At 45.1% G+C, this 19234-nt stretch overlaps 4 protein-coding genes across 4 annotated transcripts in view; 3 read left to right on the top strand and 1 right to left on the bottom strand.

Moving 5' to 3' along the window:
* The window catches only part of LOC308098521 (double C2-like domain-containing protein alpha), a gene marked incomplete at both ends in the record, with an annotated part of 92460 nt that extends 86807 nt beyond the window's left edge, over positions 1–5653 (bottom strand). Inside the window, 2 exons of the mRNA XM_080446912.1 lie at positions 4082–4213; positions 5437–5653. Coding sequence (XP_080303038.1) covers positions 4082–4213; positions 5437–5653 — 349 coding nt within the window. The remainder of the gene's footprint in view (positions 1–4081; positions 4214–5436) is intronic.
* A 3920-nt stretch (positions 5654–9573) lies between these two features.
* Positions 9574–14202, top strand: LOC308099638 (valine--tRNA ligase-like; the record flags this gene model as incomplete). The annotated part of the gene is made up of 2 exons (XM_080448375.1): positions 9574–9595; positions 10886–14202. The coding sequence occupies 2 exons, from the start codon at positions 9574–9576 to the stop codon at positions 14200–14202; spliced, it is 3339 nt and encodes a 1112-aa protein (XP_080304501.1).
* Positions 14203–14646: 444 nt separating this feature from the next.
* Positions 14647–17946, top strand: LOC308099740 (valine--tRNA ligase-like). Its single transcript, XM_080448490.1, has one exon. The coding sequence runs from the start codon at positions 14665–14667 to the stop codon at positions 17881–17883; it is 3219 nt and encodes a 1072-aa protein (XP_080304616.1). The 5' UTR covers positions 14647–14664; the 3' UTR covers positions 17884–17946.
* Positions 17947–18351: 405 nt separating this feature from the next.
* Positions 18352–19029, top strand: LOC308098300 (ras-related protein ORAB-1-like). The gene has a single exon (XM_080446605.1). The coding sequence runs from the start codon at positions 18369–18371 to the stop codon at positions 18978–18980; it is 612 nt and encodes a 203-aa protein (XP_080302731.1). The 5' UTR covers positions 18352–18368; the 3' UTR covers positions 18981–19029.
* Positions 19030–19234: the final 205 nt, after the last annotated feature.

Genomic DNA, 19234 nt, shown 5'->3' with positions numbered 1-19234 from the left:
GAGTCAAAACTACAATATTTGTCTTTGAAATGTAATGGCGTGAAAGTATCCAAAAAATGCAAACACCTAAGTAAAGTACAGATATTCCAAAAATCTACTTACAGTAAGTAGTAAATGTACTTTGTTACTGTCCACCACTGTTCATAATTATGTACAGTGATGTATGAGAACAGTGTCCGTACTCTGGACACAAAACAGAAAATAAAATACAATCTTTGGTCATTTATTAAAGCTAACTAACCTTTGAGCTGCTTTTCCCTGCTCCACCAAGAAAACTTGTTCTGCATCCGTCCAATGAACTCGACCAAGATCTCAGTGCCATGGGCAATGTGTTCCTCGCTGTCCCATGAGCCTATTGGAGTGTGCCCACCCCCTCCATCCTTCACTGGCACGACATCAACCTTAATACAATTACATAGAAACGTATTGAATTATAGTACAAGAAGCTAGAAGGAGATAATACAGTACAACTTGAATATGGTCATCACCAGTGGCGTAAAGTAACTAAGTACATTTACTCAAGTACTGTACTGTACTTAAGTACAATTTTGAGGTACTGTTACTTTACTTTCCAACTGTCTATACTTTTACTTCTACTCCACTACATCTCGGAGGCAAATATTGTACTTTTACTCCACTACAATTATTTGAAAACATTAGTTACTAGTTACTTTGCAGCTATAAATCATTACATTATAAAACATACATTAACCACTTCAGCCCTATTTTAAACCTAGGCTATTTGAAAATAGCCGATCTACAAGCTCACAACGCATCGCATGGCCACGCATTGTGAGCTTGTAGATCTGCAATTTTCAAATATTTTAGTAGGCTACTTTTACTTTTGATACTTTAAGTACATTTTGATACCAATACTTTTGTACTTTTACTCAAGTCAATTTTGAATTCCGGACCTTTACTTGTAACAAAGTACTTCTGTATTGCAGTATTGATACTTTTACTTAAGTAAAACATTTGAATGCTTTTTCCACCACTGGTCATCACCTGCATCAGTCCAAAGGCCTTACCATAGTCACCCCAGCCTGGTTTGGGGCGACTATCTTTAATTGTATTCCCAGCCCTGGTTTCTCTTGAGATGATGCCGGCAATGATCGCTGGATCAACAAACAGGAGGTATTTTGATCCCACACGGGAGATGACGGACTTAAACATGTACATTCTACCCAGATCCGTCTTAGCCATTTCCTGTGATGCCTGAATACCTTTGAGAGTGATTGAAAAGAGAATAAAGTGGTTTGACTTTGGCAATTAACATGTCTTTAACCCATTAAGACCAGGAACGCTTCTGTGTCATTTTTTGATTTATTTGGGCTATTCAAAAATAGCAGTTTTACGAACTCATAGCGCGGTACTCGGTGCCACGCTATGAGTTTGTACTGTAGATCTGCTATTAATTTTTTTTTGTGAAAATGTGTAAAAAAATCTTTGAATATATTTTTTAAAGCGGACATTTTAACTAAAATCTTTGCTTCTGGGGGATTCTACAAATGTCTTATAAATCCTAACAGTTTTTTGGAAAAAAAAAAGTGTGTTGGTCCTCAAAATGATATGTATTAGGCCACGGATCCCCATCTCAAAATATGTTGTTCCAGGGACCCCCAGAAGCAAAGATTTTAGTAAAAAATTGTCGCTTTAAAAATTAATAATGTATATATTTATATATGTATTCAAAGATTTGCACACATTTTCACGATTTTCCAAAAATAGCAGATCTACAAGCTATGAGCTTGTGCCGCGCTATGAGCTTGTATATCTGCTATTTTTGAATAGCCAAAGAAATCTAGAAAATGACACATTAACACATGCGTTCCCGGTCTTAATGGGTTAAGATGATTGATAACCACACATGCCACATGTCTGCTGGCCAGATAAAATTATGTCTAATAGAACTTACCTGAGAAACCCAAATTGTCCTGCTGAGCTTCTTCCATTTGTAAATGAATAAATAGTGGACTTTGTCTGGACAATTGATATTGACCCCAGGAGGGAAATGCAGGTGTCAGCAACAGCAGTGAGAATGAAACATGGGAGAGGTAGAGCCCAGGTAAGAGGAAGAGTCAACAACCAAACCAAGATAAAAAGGAAAACAAAAACGGTAAAATACTGAGCTGCTGGCTGTAGATATGTGCACTGGATCTCGGATATGTACAGTGTGAACATATATGAATCAATATCACTTTTTGTGTTGCTATATCTATCACCAGTGAGTATGAATGATTCTAACTATCTACAGTTTATCAGCAGTATGAATGCATGGTCTATCAACATTGAGTATATCTCTGCTGTCGGGCAGAAACTCCAAAATGTTCATTTTTCAGAAAGAAAAAAGAAGAAAAAGTGGAGTTAGGTTTTGTTCATCATTGATAAGAACAGCTAAATGGACCTCAAAGCTCACAATGAGGTTAGAGGTCAAAAGGGGGTGGAGCCTGGAGTCAGCAAAAACAGCTAACTCCACCCCCCTTTGGTGGAGTTAGCTGGTTTAGCACACACACACACACACACACACACACACACACACACACACACACACACACACACACACACACACACACACACACACACACACACACACACACACACACACACACACACACACACACACACACACACACACACACACACACACGTGGAAAGACTCAAGAGTGCAGACAGTGAAAAATGGTGACACAAGGAGCAGCCGTTTTCACCACCATCAATGTGTGTGTGTGTGTGTGTGTGTGGGGGGGGGGGGGGGGGGGGGGGGACAATGCATATGACAATACATTATTGCGTACAGTCTATAAACAGTGAATGTGAGCATGGATATAGTCTGTCCACAGACCATCCACAGACAGGATGAATATTGGATGATTATTATGTACAATCTATCAACAGCCACAGGGTTGCTGCTCATGAAATTGCTGATAGAAGCTCCCAAAACCCTCACAAATGAAAGGAGAGAAACATGAGAAGAGGGTGGAGGCATGGACCAACAATAAAAACCTTGAACCTTAAACCTTGCTCCACACATTGACGTGTGTGGGATCCTTATCATATCGTTGCTGTCGAGTGGAAACCTTGTATGTCCAAAACCCTTACTTTTTCTTTGAAACCTTTTAAAATAGTGAAAATCGCAATGCGACACGTTTTGAGCTTGTAGATCTGCTATTTTCAGTACCTTTGTTTGACACTCTTGTATGAAGTAGGGCATTGATTTATGAAAATACATACAAAGTTGAAATATGGATGTACAAGGTTTCTGCACGACGGCAACAATGTAACTACCCTGTTATCTGCTGCGTGTTGCCTCAGAGTGAGTGTGCCAGCATGACTAAAACTGTACTAATACTTTCAATTTCTCATTTTCCAACTAAACCCTGCTATCTGTTAATCATAATTAACAGATAGCATATCATAAAGAATATTGTTTCCCAGAAACTGTGAATAATTTTCTTTAACCTATTTGACTAAGGGACAATTCATTGAGCTATACTGTAGTCTTAGAGATAAAGGTTTTAAGAGAGTTAAATCCCTTATTTGGGAAAACAAAACGACGACACACTTCGGCAGTCTACGTACTGTAGGCCTGTCACAATTATTACATAATCGTCTAATCACAATTATTAGAGATGATCGCAATTATTTGTGCATAATCGTTTCCATTTTGAAAAAGGTTCACACATTTTCAAATATTAATAAAATGCAGAAATAGCTGATCTACAAGATCAGCTATTTCTGCCATTTTTTCATGTAAAAAATTATTAATTATGTCAGTAATTTCTTTGTATATTTAAGTTATTAGTCATATCTGCCATGTGCAATTTTGTATTACGAAGCCTAAAAGGCAAACAGAAATTCAATTTGTATTCATATGTTCCAATGTCCAATGCCAAACAAAATCATTACTCGCAAAGAATCGTCAACTTATGTGTAATCGTGACAGCCCTATGGTCTACGTATACAGCTCCACACATGCACGTGCATGCACACAACAAGTTACACACACACACACACACACACATACACACACACAGACACATGTACATAGCCTACACATTCCGACAGGCAGGCTGTGTCTCACTGCAGTCATCGCTGTCGGAGCTGGGGACCTCCACCGACATCCCGTCCACGCTGCTAGCCTGAGACAGCGAGCCGCCGCCGCCCGCTGTCCCGCCGTAGGGCATCATGGTGGAGGGCGGAAGGAGGAGGCTTCCTGCAAGGTTATTATATAGTTAACTAAAACTAACACAAAAATAAATAAATGGAACTGACGAATCAGTTACGTTAACTGAAATAATAAAGTAAAAACTAAGCTTTACAAGAAAATGATAAGTAACTGAAACAGTGTTGCGTGTTCATAAAACCTAAAGCAAACTAACCAACTAAATCAGAGAAAATGTCCATAGTTTTATTTCACACATAAGTACAATATTTTGGGTGGCTATTATTTTATTTTTTTTGCTGTGCCAGAATACACTTTTATATATAGGCTACCGTATGTTTGTTCTTACAGTGTGGTATAAGAAAGGATGGAGATTATGTTCGTCAATAAAGAGCCAAGAAGCACTCCGATAATTTTTTCCCATGGAGAAGTATACACTTTACTTAAAGGTCGCGTCTATAATGCATTATAATCACATTTATAACGTATTATAATGCACTTATAAGGCATTATAACACTCATTATAAATGTTTATAGTCATGTATGACAACTTATTACAATGTTTATAACGTATTATAAGTGTTGGTCATAATGCATTATAAGTTCAGTGGAACAGTAGTTATAAAGTGTCTTTGTTAGATGTTGTTATGCACAATTATAAACATTTATAACGAGTGTTATGAAGCATTATAAGTGCATTGTAATGCATTATGATGCATTATAAATGTAATTATAATGCATTATAGACAAGACCTTTAAGTAAAGTGGTTCCTGGTAGGGATAATTCCACTGAGTTTATAATGCATTATGACAAGAAATTATATTATTATTATTTATAATACTTTTAACCCTTGTTATAAGTTGTCTGACTCATGCATAATTATAAACATCTATAACAAGTGTTATAATGCCTTGTAAGTGTATTATAATGTGTTATAAATGTGATTATAATGCATTATAGATGCAACCTTTAAGTAAAGTGTTACCGGTAAATCTACCTACGGTTGGGAGAACAAACTTTAATGTAAACGCTGTGAATTATAATTGGTTTAACTTGTGAACTCCCGGATGTATGTCCACCACAACAAAACACAAGACTGTTTTGAATCGTGCCCCTGACAAATACCCCATGTAACAACAAAAAAACTCAAACTACTGAAAAATAAACAAAAACTAGGCCGTTTCATGAAATAAAAACTAAACTAACTACAGTACTGTAAGTCGAAATGAAGTAAAAATGAACTAAAATAAAAACCAATGAAAACTATAATAACCTTGTCCTGCACCCCGGGGTGGGCTGAGGATGAGGCTCGGGCAGACGACCGTGGCGGCGGTGGCGTTCCGGGACACGGCGCCCGTCGGGGAGGTGGGGGACAGCCGTGGGAAGTAGGCGGAGATGGTCCGGATGGGGCGGATGGGGCCAGGGCAGACGTCGATGGCCATGTTTTCCTGGATGGAGATGCTGAGCTTCTTTCCCCTACGCACCGTCATAGAGTCTGGAATCGGGGAAGAGCACGAAAAACCACAGTAAGAACCGATTTATACTTGGTTGTAACGCGGTGTCGATTGCCAAAAATAACTGATCTACAAGCTTGTAGATCTATTTTCGGCACATGAAAATTTGCATCTCTTTTTTTGTTTTTAAGTATTTATTTATTTGGACACAGCAGGGTATGAGTAACATTCTTGTACATGTACATCAACATTAGATCCCATTGTCCAATTAGTTTTTGCTTGTTAAATGAAGGGTAAAAAAATAACATACGTAGATACAAACAGGCAAGCCACCAGGAGCAGAATTTTTTTTATACCTCTGAGAACTGATTCATACCTTTTCCTACAACGGTGTCGATCACCGCCGAAAATAGCTGCTCTACAAGTTCACAACACAAGCAGATTTGCATCTTTTTAACAGGGCCTGCTTTTTTTTTTAAATAAAGAGATGTAAATCTCAATTGAGTTTTCCCTGGTTAAATCATGGATCAACAAAATAACAAAAGAAGGATGAGAGACGAGAGAGGTAGATTATTACACACAAGGGATTCTGGAACCGTATAATTCTCTTTGAAGACATCTGACTCATTATAACTGTCTACCACCAGTACTGAAGGAAAGGTGTGAAGTGAATAACAAAAAAAAACTGAAAGTTCTGCACTCACTCACTCACTCACTCACTCACTCACTCACTCACTCACTCACCCTTTCTTGACTTTTCCTAAATATGTCACGTGTCTCCTTAAAATTCATGTGTGTGTGTGTGTGTCGAGTGTTGCACACACAACACACACACACCTCTTCCTTGTTGTCACCCCAAAACCTCTACCCAATCCCCTTACAGAGCCCATGGTGAATTATGTCCCAAGATCACTAAACAATTTTTTTTTCTGGAAACAAAATATGGTCATGTTATCCTATATTACATTCGGCTAATGGGAGGGCGGGTGGAGGGTTATATGGAGTTTCGGTTGTCCAGAGCCACATATCCGATCGCTATGCCGATATATTATGCTGATATATGGTCATTATGCATATATCGGACCGACCGACTTCAAAGTTGATGTGCTCATTGACAAAGAACTCGATGGAGTACGGTGCCCGGCTAACCGCCGCCGAGTAGTTCGGACATGCGCGCGGTTGTCCAGAGCCGCTGATCCAACCGATATGTCCATATATGGGCATATATAGATATCCAGTTGTCCAGAACCGCTGATCCTACCGATATGCCCATATATGGGCATATGCTGATTACATCAGGGATCTCCATACAGATACAAAGATTTCCATATATGGGCATGAAAGAGACACAGGTAGACAGACAGATATCTCCATTTATGGGCACAAAAAGGACACAGACAGACAGTTACAACAGGTACTCTGACAAAGCCCCGTCACTATGACTCAGACATATCGGTCGTATCGGCAGTGCGGCGTAGTTGTGAGGGCCTCATAGCGGCCTGAACCTCTTGTAAGAACTGGCTCAATTAATTGGTCTCTCATTGGCCCAATGTTTTTGGGGGTCCCCAGATGATTTGCTTCATGTGCAACACTCAACAGTAAACTTACAGTGTAAGTGACACTGTATCTTATATATTAGTATCTATCTGCACATTTCTAATGTGACAATTTGATAACTTAAAGGAGTAGTTCAACCAAAAAAAAACTTATTTTCTATCAAATACACACCCCATGAAGCCTTGAATTCATGGAGATTGTTTTGTTTTTGTCACATTCCGAAGCCAATAATTTGATGACCGGTGGAAAGATGCTAATGTCTCCGGTAGGAGAATCAAATGACCTGCATTTGAGTCTCCGGTCATCAAATCATTGGCTTAGGAATGCGACAAAAACTGTACTTTTTTGGATGAACTAACTAAGACCTTTTTAATGCTTCTTAAGAAACAAAACCGAAAACTAAGACCATTACTGTGTCAAAAGTAATCAACATACTATTAAAAAAATGGTCGAACATTGGCCAGATATGACCTAAGAAAGAAACAATATTTATCTGTGGAACTGAGTCAAACTAAATGTAATGGCTCAACTCCTACAATTCCAAGTGTTTGTCAGGGTGGGGGTCCCCAGTTCAAATATGATTATTTTGGGGGCTCGCGGCCTGAAAAGGTTGAGAACCACTGTGTTAATGACGTCACTGGATTGATCCCTTGCTGGTGGTGGTGGTCAAATTGGTGGACCGCTAACCCTGATCTGGAACAGCTTGGGAACCACTGGTTCAGTCAAACAGATAGGCAGGCAAATTGTTCAATTGTTTTGATAGCCTTTCAACAGGGCTATCGCATGAATAGTCTGTAAGCATCAGCACAGCCACAACGGAATAAAATGTTAAAGGCAGACTCCAAATTACAGTGTGCGTGTGTGTGTGTTATTGCGAGTTCACCCTGTTACTGCCTGTACGTTTTTAGCGCGGATTATCCTGTCGCTGACCTTTTTTGGCGCTCGCTGAGAAATCCCCCGATCTGACTCGGCTTTGTTCCCCGAGGCTTTGCTCGCTGTGTGTATTATGGGTCATTCAGGTGTCATAAATATTGGAGGCAATGTTGATATTGCATTAAATATGGTCTATAAAACTCTGCACTGCGTAGTGCGTAGCCTATTTGGAAATGTTTGTGCTGCAGGGCTCCTTAACCACTTCAACCCCTGTTGTCTTAGAGCAGGGGTCTTCAATGTTTTCTGGCCCCGCTGAGAGAGAGATGAAGAGAGATGAGAGAGAGATGAAGCAGGGACCCCCTCTATATTGTATAAAATAGTGTTTCAGATTTAAAAAAAATGTTTTACTTGGTCTGCTCTTTTTCCCCTCTACACCTATACGTCTTTGCCAAAAATAGCCGATCTACAAGCTCACAACGCCTCGCAACGCGAGGCGTTGTGAGCTTGTAGATCAGCTATTTTTGGCTAAAGTTCTCCTCACAAAAGGGATGCTAGGGTTCAAGTGGTTAATGTAAAATGTATGGGCACAAAAGGGGGCGTGAGACATGCACTGACAGATACAGAGATCTCCATATATGGGCATGGAGTCGGATCGGAGGTGTGTCGTAGGTGTGAGGGCCGCATAGCGGCCTGTACTCTAGATGTGAGCAGTGGTGGAAAAAGTACTGAAATTATTTACTTAAGTAAAAGTACCAATACTGCAATATAGAAATACTCTGTTACAGTTAACAGTTAAGTAAAAGTTCAGAATTCTAAATGTATTTGAGTATAAGTATATTGGCATCAAAATGTACTTAAAGTACCAAAAGTAAAAGTACTACAATGTTTGACAATAGCAGATCTACAAGCTCACAACGTGTCGCATCGCAACGCGTTGTGAGCTTATAGATCGGCTATTTTCAAATAGCCTAAGTATAAAATAGGGCTAAAGTGGTTCATGTATGTTTCATAATATCATAATTTATATCTGAAAAGTAACTAGTAACTAACGTTTTCAAATAATTGTTGTGGAGTAAAAGTACAATATTTGTCTCTGAGATGTAGTGGAGTAGAAGTAAAAGTACTGAAAATGGGAAATACTCCAGTGAAGTAAAAATTCCTCAAAAGTGTACTTAAGTACAATACTTGAGTAAATGTACTTAGTTACTTTACACCACTGTTTAGATATGAGGGCTGCAATAGTGCGGCCAGAACCTCTGGTTGATTGAAAGTTACAGAAAATCATTATTGTCGACCCAAATGGTCTAAATGATGCAAATGACGAGAGACAAATGAATCAAACTAATAAAGCTGTAAGGAACGAGAGTTGTGTAGTGTGAACTGCATAGCGATATTGACTATCTATCTGAAGGCTGTGTGTATAGGGGTCATAAGTCCTTTGTTTTCAATTCAATTCAACTTTATCATAGTGACAAATCACAAGTTGTCTCAAGGCACCTCACATAGAGTAGAGACGTTTCAGTGGCATGGGAAAACTCCCCTACAATGGTAAGAAACCACGAGAAGAACCGGGCTCTGGGTGGGGGCGGGCATTGAATTATTCATATATGAGCCGCGAGTCCTGCAACCACTTCAGCCGAGGTTGGTGCTTTGAAATGATGCATTCCGGTGTCCCTTCACCGGAAATTGGATGATTCTGTGAGGCTTGAAGCACATAATTAAACTTTGCATCTAAAGTATAATTTGAATTATGCAAATCGATTTTATGCCTGTGTTTTCCCATTTTAAATACAGGTGTTTTTTTGTTCATATAAACATCATTCTTTTCCCATACAACGGTTTCTAAGATGCTTTCTAATTAAGTTTTCCTCGAGAGACTTAGAGGATAATACATAAGAAATTCAATTCCTCATTGTAAAATAAACACAGACTAGCCCAACACTTTGCATCAGTTAAGGTAATTAAGCAGTAGCAGTAATTAGAATGTGAATACAGACATAGGAGGGATTAACAAACATAAAACAAACACTCTGAAGAAGGCTCTCTGCCGAAGTGCTTGTTTTTAACACTGTGGCTCTATAAGACGTCTATAAGAAGGTCTGACTGTCTGTCTGTCTGTCTGTCTGTCGGGAGTTGATCTCACTCTTCGTGTGCACACTGTCACAAGGCTAATGTAGAATCCCACAATTTTATCCACAAAGTTATATAGGCCTACTTGAAAATATTCTACTTTTATTTAAATCCCAGTCAAAGGGGCTCGGATTGCCCAAATTTGGGCATGGATTACATCATTGACTAGACTCTTTTAGAGGCAAGTCTTACAGAAGGAAGCAAATGGCGAATGGCGGTAGAATAGTTTTTTTCTACATAATAGATGAATGATGAAGCATGAACACCAGATCCACATGAAGCCACGCCCCTTATTAGACCCCATCTTGTTGTAGCAGGGAATTCTAGTTACACTAGAGGTTCGGGCCGCTTTACGTGGCCCTCACACCTACGTCGCAACACGATCCAACTGATATGCCCATATATGGAGATCTCTGTATCGGTCAGTCCTTTTCCCTTTTAATGCCCATAGATCTCTGTATCGGTCAGTCCTTGTCCCTTTTAAGCCCATATATGGAGATCCATGATGTCATCAGTGTGTGCCCATATATGGGTATGCTGATATGCCCATATATGGAGATCTCTGTATCGGTCAGGCCTTTTCCCTTTTATGCCCATATGTGGAGATCCCTGATGTCATCAGTATGCTTGGTCCATTGCGTCAGACAGCGGCTCATGTGCGTCTCTGTGGCTAACATAAGCTGACGTCTCTTACTGATTCATTCACAGATAGAAAGGTCCTCTGTAACGTCACCCGGTGGTTCCTGACCTGCGTCAACCAGCCTCAGTTTGTCAAGGTCTTGGGAAAGATTAGTCTGTGTGAGAAGATGGTGCCAGTTGCACCCAAGAGCAATACTGCTGCTGCTGCTGCTAATGCCTGTCCTGCTGCTGATTCTACTGAAGATGCTGCTGTCAATGGTCCACCAAAGACTGAAGCCCAGCTGAAAAAAGACGCAAAGAGGAGAGAGAAGATGGAGAAGTTCCAGCAGAAGCAGAAGGAGATGGAGGAAAAGAAGAAGCAGCCACAGGCGGAGAAAAAGGCCAAGCCTGAGAAGAAGGAACTGGGAGTGATCACATACGACATCCCTACCCCACCCGGAGAGAAGAAAGACGTTGCCAGCCCTCTTCCTGATGCCTACAGTCCGCAGTATGTGGAGGCTGCCTGGTACCCCTGGTGGGAAAAACAGGGATTCTTCAAGCCCGAGTATGGGAGGAAGAATATTTCTGAGCCAAACCCTCGAGGTGTCTTCATGATGTGTATCCCTCCGCCCAATGTGACCGGATCTCTCCACCTGGGTCATGCCCTCACCAACGCCATTCAGGACTGTTTGACCAGATGGCACAGGATGCGAGGGGAGACCACACTGTGGAACCCTGGCTGTGACCACGCTGGCATCGCCACCCAGGTGGTGGTCGAGAAGAAGCTGATGAGAGAGCGAGGCATGTCCCGCCATGACCTGGGCAGAGACGGCTTCATCCAGGAAGTCTGGAAGTGGAAGAACGAAAAGGGAGACCGTATCTATCACCAGCTGATGAAGCTGGGCTCCTCTCTGGACTGGGACAGAGCCTGTTTCACCATGGACGATAAACTTTCCTACGCTGTCCAGGAGGCGTTCGTCCGTATGCATGAGGAGGGAGTCATCTACAGAAGCAAGAGGCTGGTCAACTGGTCCTGCACGCTCAACTCTGCCATTTCTGACATTGAGGTGGACAAGAGGGAGTTGACAGGCAGGACTCTGCTGCCTGTTCCTGGGTACAAGGAGAAAGTAGAATTTGGAGTGCTGATCTCCTTCTCCTACAAGATCGATGGATCTGATGAGGAGGTGATTGTGGCCACCACTCGTATTGAGACCATGCTGGGAGACTCTGCTGTAGCGGTCCACCCTGATGACCCCAGGTACCAACACCTGAAGGGCAAGATGGTACAACACCCCTTCTGCGACCGCAAGATGCCCGTTGTTTTTGACAACTTTGTGGACATTAACTTTGGAACAGGTGCTGTGAAGATCACTCCAGCTCACGACCACAATGACTACGATGTGGGAGTGAGACACAACCTGGCCTTCATCAACATCCTGGATGAGAATGGGCTACTCATCAACGTACCCGCTCCGTTCTTGGGTATGAAGCGTTTTGATGCCAGGAAGGCAGTGCTGCAGGCTCTGAAGGGCCTGGGCCAATTCAAAGAGATCAAAGACAACCCGATGGTTGTACCAGTATGCAGTCGTTCTAAGGACATCGTGGAGCCCCTGCTGAAGCCACAGTGGTATGTCAACTGTGCAGACATGGGCAAGCAAGCAGCGGACGCCGTCAGAGAGGGCCACCTCAAGATCATCCCAGACCACCACCTCAAGACCTGGTTCAACTGGCTGGACAACATCAGAGACTGGTGTATCTCTCGCCAGCTGTGGTGGGGCCACAGGATCCCTGCCTACTTTGTCACCGTCAGCGACCCGTCTGTGAAACCAGGAGAGGACATGGACGGCCATTACTGGGTGAGTGGGAGGACCGAGGAGGAGGCCAGGGAGAAGGCAGCCAAACGCTTCAACATATCCCCCGACAAGATCTCCCTCAGGCAGGATGAAGATGTGTTGGACACCTGGTTCTCCTCTGGGATTTTCCCTTTCTCTATCTTCGGATGGCCCAATGAGACACAGGACCTGAACGTCTTCTACCCAGGAACCCTGCTGGAGACGGGTCATGACATCCTGTTCTTCTGGGTGGCTCGCATGGTCATGATGGGCCTCAAACTCACTGGCAAGCTGCCCTTCAGAGAGGTGTATCTGCACGCTGTGGTGAGGGACGCCCATGGGAGGAAGATGAGCAAATCCCTAGGGAACGTCATCGACCCTCTGGATGTTATCACCGGGATCTCCCTGGAGGGTCTCTACGCCCAGTTAACGGAGAGTAACTTGGATCCGGTGGAGATAGAGAAAGCCAAACAGGGTCAGAAGTCCGACTACCCCAGTGGAATTCCGGAGTGTGGCACCGATGCCCTGCGTTTCGCCCTGTGCGCCTACGCGAGCCAAGGCAGGGACATCAACTTGGATGTCAACCGTATCCTTGGCTACCGTCGCTTCTGCAACAAACTCTGGAACGCTGTCAAGTTTGCCATGAAGACACAGGGGGACAACTTTGTGCCTTCAGAGGAAGCCCAGCTATGTGGAGAGGAGAGCGTGACAGACAGGTGGATCCTCTCCCGGCTGTGTGCGGCCGTGTCTCTGTGCGGTGCGGGCTTCCGGGCCTACGACTTCCCGGGCATCACCACAGCCATCTACAATTTCTGGTGGTACGAGCTCTGCGACGTCTACCTGGAGAGTGTGAAGCCAATGTTCAGTAAGGCGGAGGAGGACGGTGCCTGCCAGAGGCAGGCCCTGGTTTGCAGACAGACCCTCTACACCTGCCTGGAGGTGGGCCTACGCCTCCTCGCTCCCATCATGCCCTTCGTTTCCGAAGAGCTCTTCCAGAGGTTACCCCGGCGACGACCCCAGGACAACCCCCCTAGCATCTCCGTCACGTCCTACCCCGACACCGACGAGTTCTGCTGGCAGAGTGACGAGGTGGACCGTCACATGGAGTTTGTGAAGACCGTGGTCAAGACCATTCGTTCACTCAGGGTAGACTACAACCTGACCGAGACACGAGCTGACTGTTATCTCCAGTGTATAGACGGAGAGACGGCGTCCCTGGTGCAGAAGTACAGTCTGCAGATCCAGACCCTGTCCTACTCTCAGGCTGTCATCCCCCTGACAGGAGACGAGGCTGTCCCAGAGGGCTGTGCCGTGGCCATCGCCTCAGACAGATGCACCGTCAACCTCATGCTCAAGGGTATCATTGACGTGGAGAAGGAGGTATCTAAACTGACCGCCAAGAAAGGTGACCTGGAGAAGCGAATGGACAAGCTGACAGAGAAGTTGGCCAAGAGTGATTATAAGGAGAAGGTTCCCATCAAAGTCCAGGAGCTGGATGCGAGCTGGATGCGACAGAGCCAAGTAGAACTGGAAAAGGTGAACGAAGCCATAACAAATTTCAAGAAGATGATGTAACCCCAGCCAAAGATTCTTGTCCCATCGGTCTTGTTTGTTTTAAGTTTTCATAATTGTTGAATAAAGCTCCTATATATTGGGAAAAAAAAAAGGAAAAAAAAGAAAGAAAAAAATATGCCCATATATGGGCATGCCCACTTTTGTGCCCATAAATGGAGCTGACTCATTTGTTTGCGCCTGATGCCCCTTACTGATAACAAATATGGCTTTTACAGTTCAGCTGTGTTTACCCCTATCGTCATGATGATGTCACAATGAGTCAACGGGTTTGAATGATGATGTCACAATGAGTCAGCGGGTTTGAATGATGATGTCACAATGAGTCAGCGGGTTTGATATCTACATATACGGACGTTTGGCTACCGACAACATACAGCTGTTAACCTCAACCATAGCAACCTCTGACCGTACGACAAGACCAAGATGGATCCCGTCTTGGGAAAGATTAGTCTGTGTGAGAAGATGGTGCCAGTTACACCCAAGAGCAATACTGCTGCTGCTGCTGCTAATGCCTGTCCTGCTGCTGATTCTACTGAAGATGCTGCTGTCAATGGTCCACCAAAGACTGAAGCCCAGCTGAAAAAAGACGCAAAGAGGAGAGAGAAGATGGAGAAGTTCCAGCAGAAGCAGAAGGAGATGGAGGAAAAGAAGAAGCAGCCACAGGCGGAGAAAAAGGCCAAGCCTGAGAAGAAGGAACTGGGAGTGATCACATACGACATCCCTACCCCACCCGGAGAGAAGAAAGACGTTGCCAGCCCTCTTCCTGATGCCTACAGTCCGCAGTATGTGGAGGCTGCCTGGTACCCCTGGTGGGAAAAACAGGGATTCTTCAAGCCCGAGTATGGTAGGAAGAATATTTCTGAGCCAAACCCTCGAGGTGTCTTCATGATGTGTATCCCTCCGCCCAATGTGACCGGATCTCTCCACCTGGGTCATGCCCTCACCAACGCCATTCAGGACTGTTTGACCAGATGGCACAGGATGCGAGGGGAGACCACACTGTGGAACCCTGGCTGTGACCACGCTGGCATCGCCACCCAGGTGGTGGTCGAGAAGAAGCTGATGAGAGAGCGAGGCATGTCCCGCCATGACCTGGGCAGAGACGGCTTCATCCAGGAAGTCTGGAAGTGGAAGAACGAAAAGGGAGACCGTATCTATCACCAGCTGATGAAGCTGGGCTCCTCTCTGGACTGGGACAGAGCCTGTTTCACCATGGACGATAAACTTTCCTACGCTGTCCAGGAGGCGTTCGTCCGTATGCATGAGGAGGGAGTCATCTACAGAAGCAAGAGGCTGGTCAACTGGTCCTGCACGCTCAACTCTGCCATTTCTGACATTGAGGTGGACAAGAGGGAGTTGACAGGCAGGACTCTGCTGCCTGTTCCTGGGTACAAGGAGAAAGTAGAATTTGGAGTGCTGGTCTCCTTCTCCTACAAGATCGATGGATCTGATGAGGAGGTGATTGTGGCCACCACTCGTATTGAGACCATGCTGGGAGACTCTGCTGTAGCGGTCCACCCTGATGACCCCAGGTACCAACACCTGAAGGGCAAGATGGTACAACACCCCTTCTGCGACCGCAAGATGCCCGTTGTTTTTGACAACTTTGTGGACATTAACTTTGGAACAGGTGCTGTGAAGATCACTCCAGCTCACGACCACAATGACTACGATGTGGGAGTGAGACACAACCTGGCCTTCATCAACATCCTGGATGAGAATGGGCTACTCATCAACGTACCCGCTCCGTTCTTGGGTATGAAGCGTTTTGATGCCAGGAAGGCAGTGCTGCAGGCTCTGAAGGGCCTGGGCCAATTCAAAGAGATCAAAGACAACCCGATGGTTGTACCAGTATGCAGTCGTTCTAAGGACATCGTGGAGCCCCTGCTGAAGCCACAGTGGTATGTCAACTGTGCAGACATGGGCAAGCAAGCAGCGGACGCCGTCAGAGAGGGCCACCTCAAGATCATCCCAGACCACCACCTCAAGACCTGGTTCAACTGGCTGGACAACATCAGAGACTGGTGTATCTCTCGCCAGCTGTGGTGGGGCCACAGGATCCCTGCCTACTTTGTCACCGTCAGCGACCCGTCTGTGAAACCAGGAGAGGACATGGACGGCCATTACTGGGTGAGTGGGAGGACCGAGGAGGAGGCCAGGGAGAAGGCAGCCAAACGCTTCAACATATCCCCCGACAAGATCTCCCTCAGGCAGGATGAAGATGTGTTGGACACCTGGTTCTCCTCTGGGATTTTCCCTTTCTCTATCTTCGGATGGCCCAATGAGACACAGGACCTGAACGTCTTCTACCCAGGAACCCTGCTGGAGACGGGTCATGACATCCTGTTCTTCTGGGTGGCTCGCATGGTCATGATGGGCCTCAAACTCACTGGCAAGCTGCCCTTCAGAGAGGTGTATCTGCACGCTGTGGTGAGGGACGCCCATGGGAGGAAGATGAGCAAATCCCTAGGGAACGTCATCGACCCTCTGGATGTTATCACCGGGATCTCCCTGGAGGGTCTCTACGCCCAGTTAACGGAGAGTAACTTGGATCCGGTGGAGATAGAGAAAGCCAAACAGGGTCAGAAGTCCGACTACCCCAGTGGAATTCCGGAGTGTGGCACCGATGCCCTGCGTTTCGCCCTGTGCGCCTACGCGAGCCAAGGCAGGGACATCAACTTGGATGTCAACCGTATCCTTGGCTACCGTCGCTTCTGCAACAAACTCTGGAACGCTGTCAAGTTTGCCATGAAGACACTGGGGGACAACTTTGTGCCTTCAGAGGAAGCCCAGCTATGTGGAGAGGAGAACGTGACAGACAGGTGGATCCTCTCCCGGCTGTGTGCGGCCGTGTCTCTGTGCGGCGCGGGCTTCCGGGCCTACGACTTCCCCGGCATCACCACAGCCATCTACAATTTCTGGTGGTACGAGCTCTGCGACGTCTACCTGGAGAGTGTGAAGCCAGTGTTCAGTAAGGCGGAGGAGGACGGTGCCTGCCAGAGGCAGGCCCTGGTTTGCAGACAGACCCTCTACACCTGCCTGGAGGTGGGCCTACGCCTCCTCGCTCCCATCATGCCCTTCGTTTCCGAAGAGCTCTTCCAGAGGTTACCCCGGCGACGACCCCAGGACAACCCCCCTAGCATCTCCGTCACGTCCTACCCCGACACCGACGAGTTCTGCTGGCAGAGTGACGAGGTGGACCGTCACATGGAGTTTGTGAAGACCGTGGTCAAGACCATTCGTTCACTCAGGGTAGACTACAACCTGACCGAGACACGAGCTGACTGTTATCTCCAGTGTATAGACGGAGAGACGGCGTCCCTGGTGCAGAAGTACAGTCTGCAGATCCAGACCCTGTCCTACTCTCAGGCTGTCATCCCCCTGACAGGAGACCAGGCTGTCCCAGAGGGCTGTGCCGTGGCCATCGCCTCAGACAGATGCACCGTCAACCTCATGCTCAAGGGTATCATTGACGTGGAGAAGGAGGTATCTAAACTGACCGCCAAGAAAGGTGACCTGGAGAAGCAAATGGACAAGCTGACAGAGAAGTTGGCCAAGAGTGATTATAAGGAGAAGGTTCCCATCAAAGTCCAGGAGCTGGATGCAGAGAAGATGCGACAGAGCCAAGTAGAACTGGAAAAGGTGAACGAAGCCATAACAAATTTCAAGAAGATGATGTAACCCCAGCCAAAGATTCTTGTCCCATCGGTCTTGTTTGTTTTAAGTTTTCATAATTGTTGAATAAAGCTCCTATATATTGGAAAAAAAGAGTCTTGTTTGTTTTAAGTTTTCATAATTGTTGAATAAAGCTCCTATATATTGGAAAAAAAGAAAGAAAAAAAAAAGAAGAAAAAAATATGCCCATATATGGGCATGCCCACTTTTGTGCCCATAAATGGAGCTGACTCATTTGTTTGCGCCTGATGCCCCTTACTGATAACAAATATGGCTTTTACAGTTCAGCTGTGTTTACCCCTATCGTCATGATGATGTCACAATGAGTCAACGGGTTTGAATGATGATGTCACAATGAGTCAGCGGGTTTGAATGATGATGTCACAATGAGTCAGCGGGTTTGATATCTACATATACGGACGTTTGGCTACCGACAACATACAGCTGTTAACCTCAACCATAGCAACCTCTGACCGTACGACAAGACCAAGATGGATCCCGAATATGACTATTTACTCAAGCTACTCCTCATTGGTGACTCTGGCGTTGGAAAATCTTGCCTTCTACTCCGATTTGCAGACGACACGTACACAGATTGCCACATTAGCACTATCGGTGTGGACTTCAAAATACGAACCATAGAATTAGATGGAAAGACCATCAAACTTCAGATCTGGGACACAGCGGGTGAGGAGAGGTTTCGTTCGATCACATCCAGCTACTTCAGAGGCGCTCACGGTATCATCGTAGTGTACGATGTCACAGACCAGGAGTCTTTCCACAATGTCAAACAGTGGCTACAAGAAATTGACCACTATGCCAGTGAAAATGTCAACAAGCTGTTGGTGGGGAATAAATGTGACCTGACAACAAAGAAGGTGGTGGATTACACAACAGCTAAGGAGTTTGCAGACTCCCTGGGCATCCCGTTCTTGGAAACCAGTGTCAAGAATGCCACCAATGTGGAGCAGGCCTTCATGACCATGGCTGCTGAGATCAAGAAGAGGATGGGCCCCGGGGCCACGGCAGGGGGCAACGAGAAGTCCAATGTTAAGATAACCCCTGGAACCACCGTCAAGCCTTCTTCCGGAGGTTGCTGCTGAACACTCAGACCCCCCCCCCATAGGCTCATCAACTTTAGCCCTTTTTGAGGACCGATTAGCCTCTCAGTCTCCACCTCAACCACTCTAAACTCCAACCCCTCCCAAACAAAGGCCCAACTGCAGAGGAGAGGAAGACAGAAGAGAGGGGAGAAAGTGATACTGAACATGTATGTATGTGAGTGTGTTAGCAAAACAAGAAAAAAAAAACGAAGTTGCCTGTATGTGTACTGTACATACTGTAGCCACGCTACCAA

Source organism: Gymnoscopelus braueri (assembly GCF_963280865.1).
Source record: "Gymnoscopelus braueri genome assembly, chromosome: 13".
NCBI classification, from domain to species: domain Eukaryota; kingdom Metazoa; phylum Chordata; class Actinopteri; order Myctophiformes; family Myctophidae; genus Gymnoscopelus; species Gymnoscopelus braueri.
The sequence above is the reverse complement of the archived record's forward strand: the minus strand, read 5'-3'. Positions and strand labels throughout refer to the sequence as shown.

Excerpts from the sequence above, each read along its gene's own strand:
- LOC308099740 (XM_080448490.1), top strand. The coding sequence starts at position 14,665 with ATGGTGCCAGTTACACCCAAGAGCAATACTGCTGCTGCTGCTGCTAAT.
- LOC308098300 (XM_080446605.1), top strand. The coding sequence starts at position 18,369 with ATGGATCCCGAATATGACTATTTACTCAAGCTACTCCTCATTGGTGAC.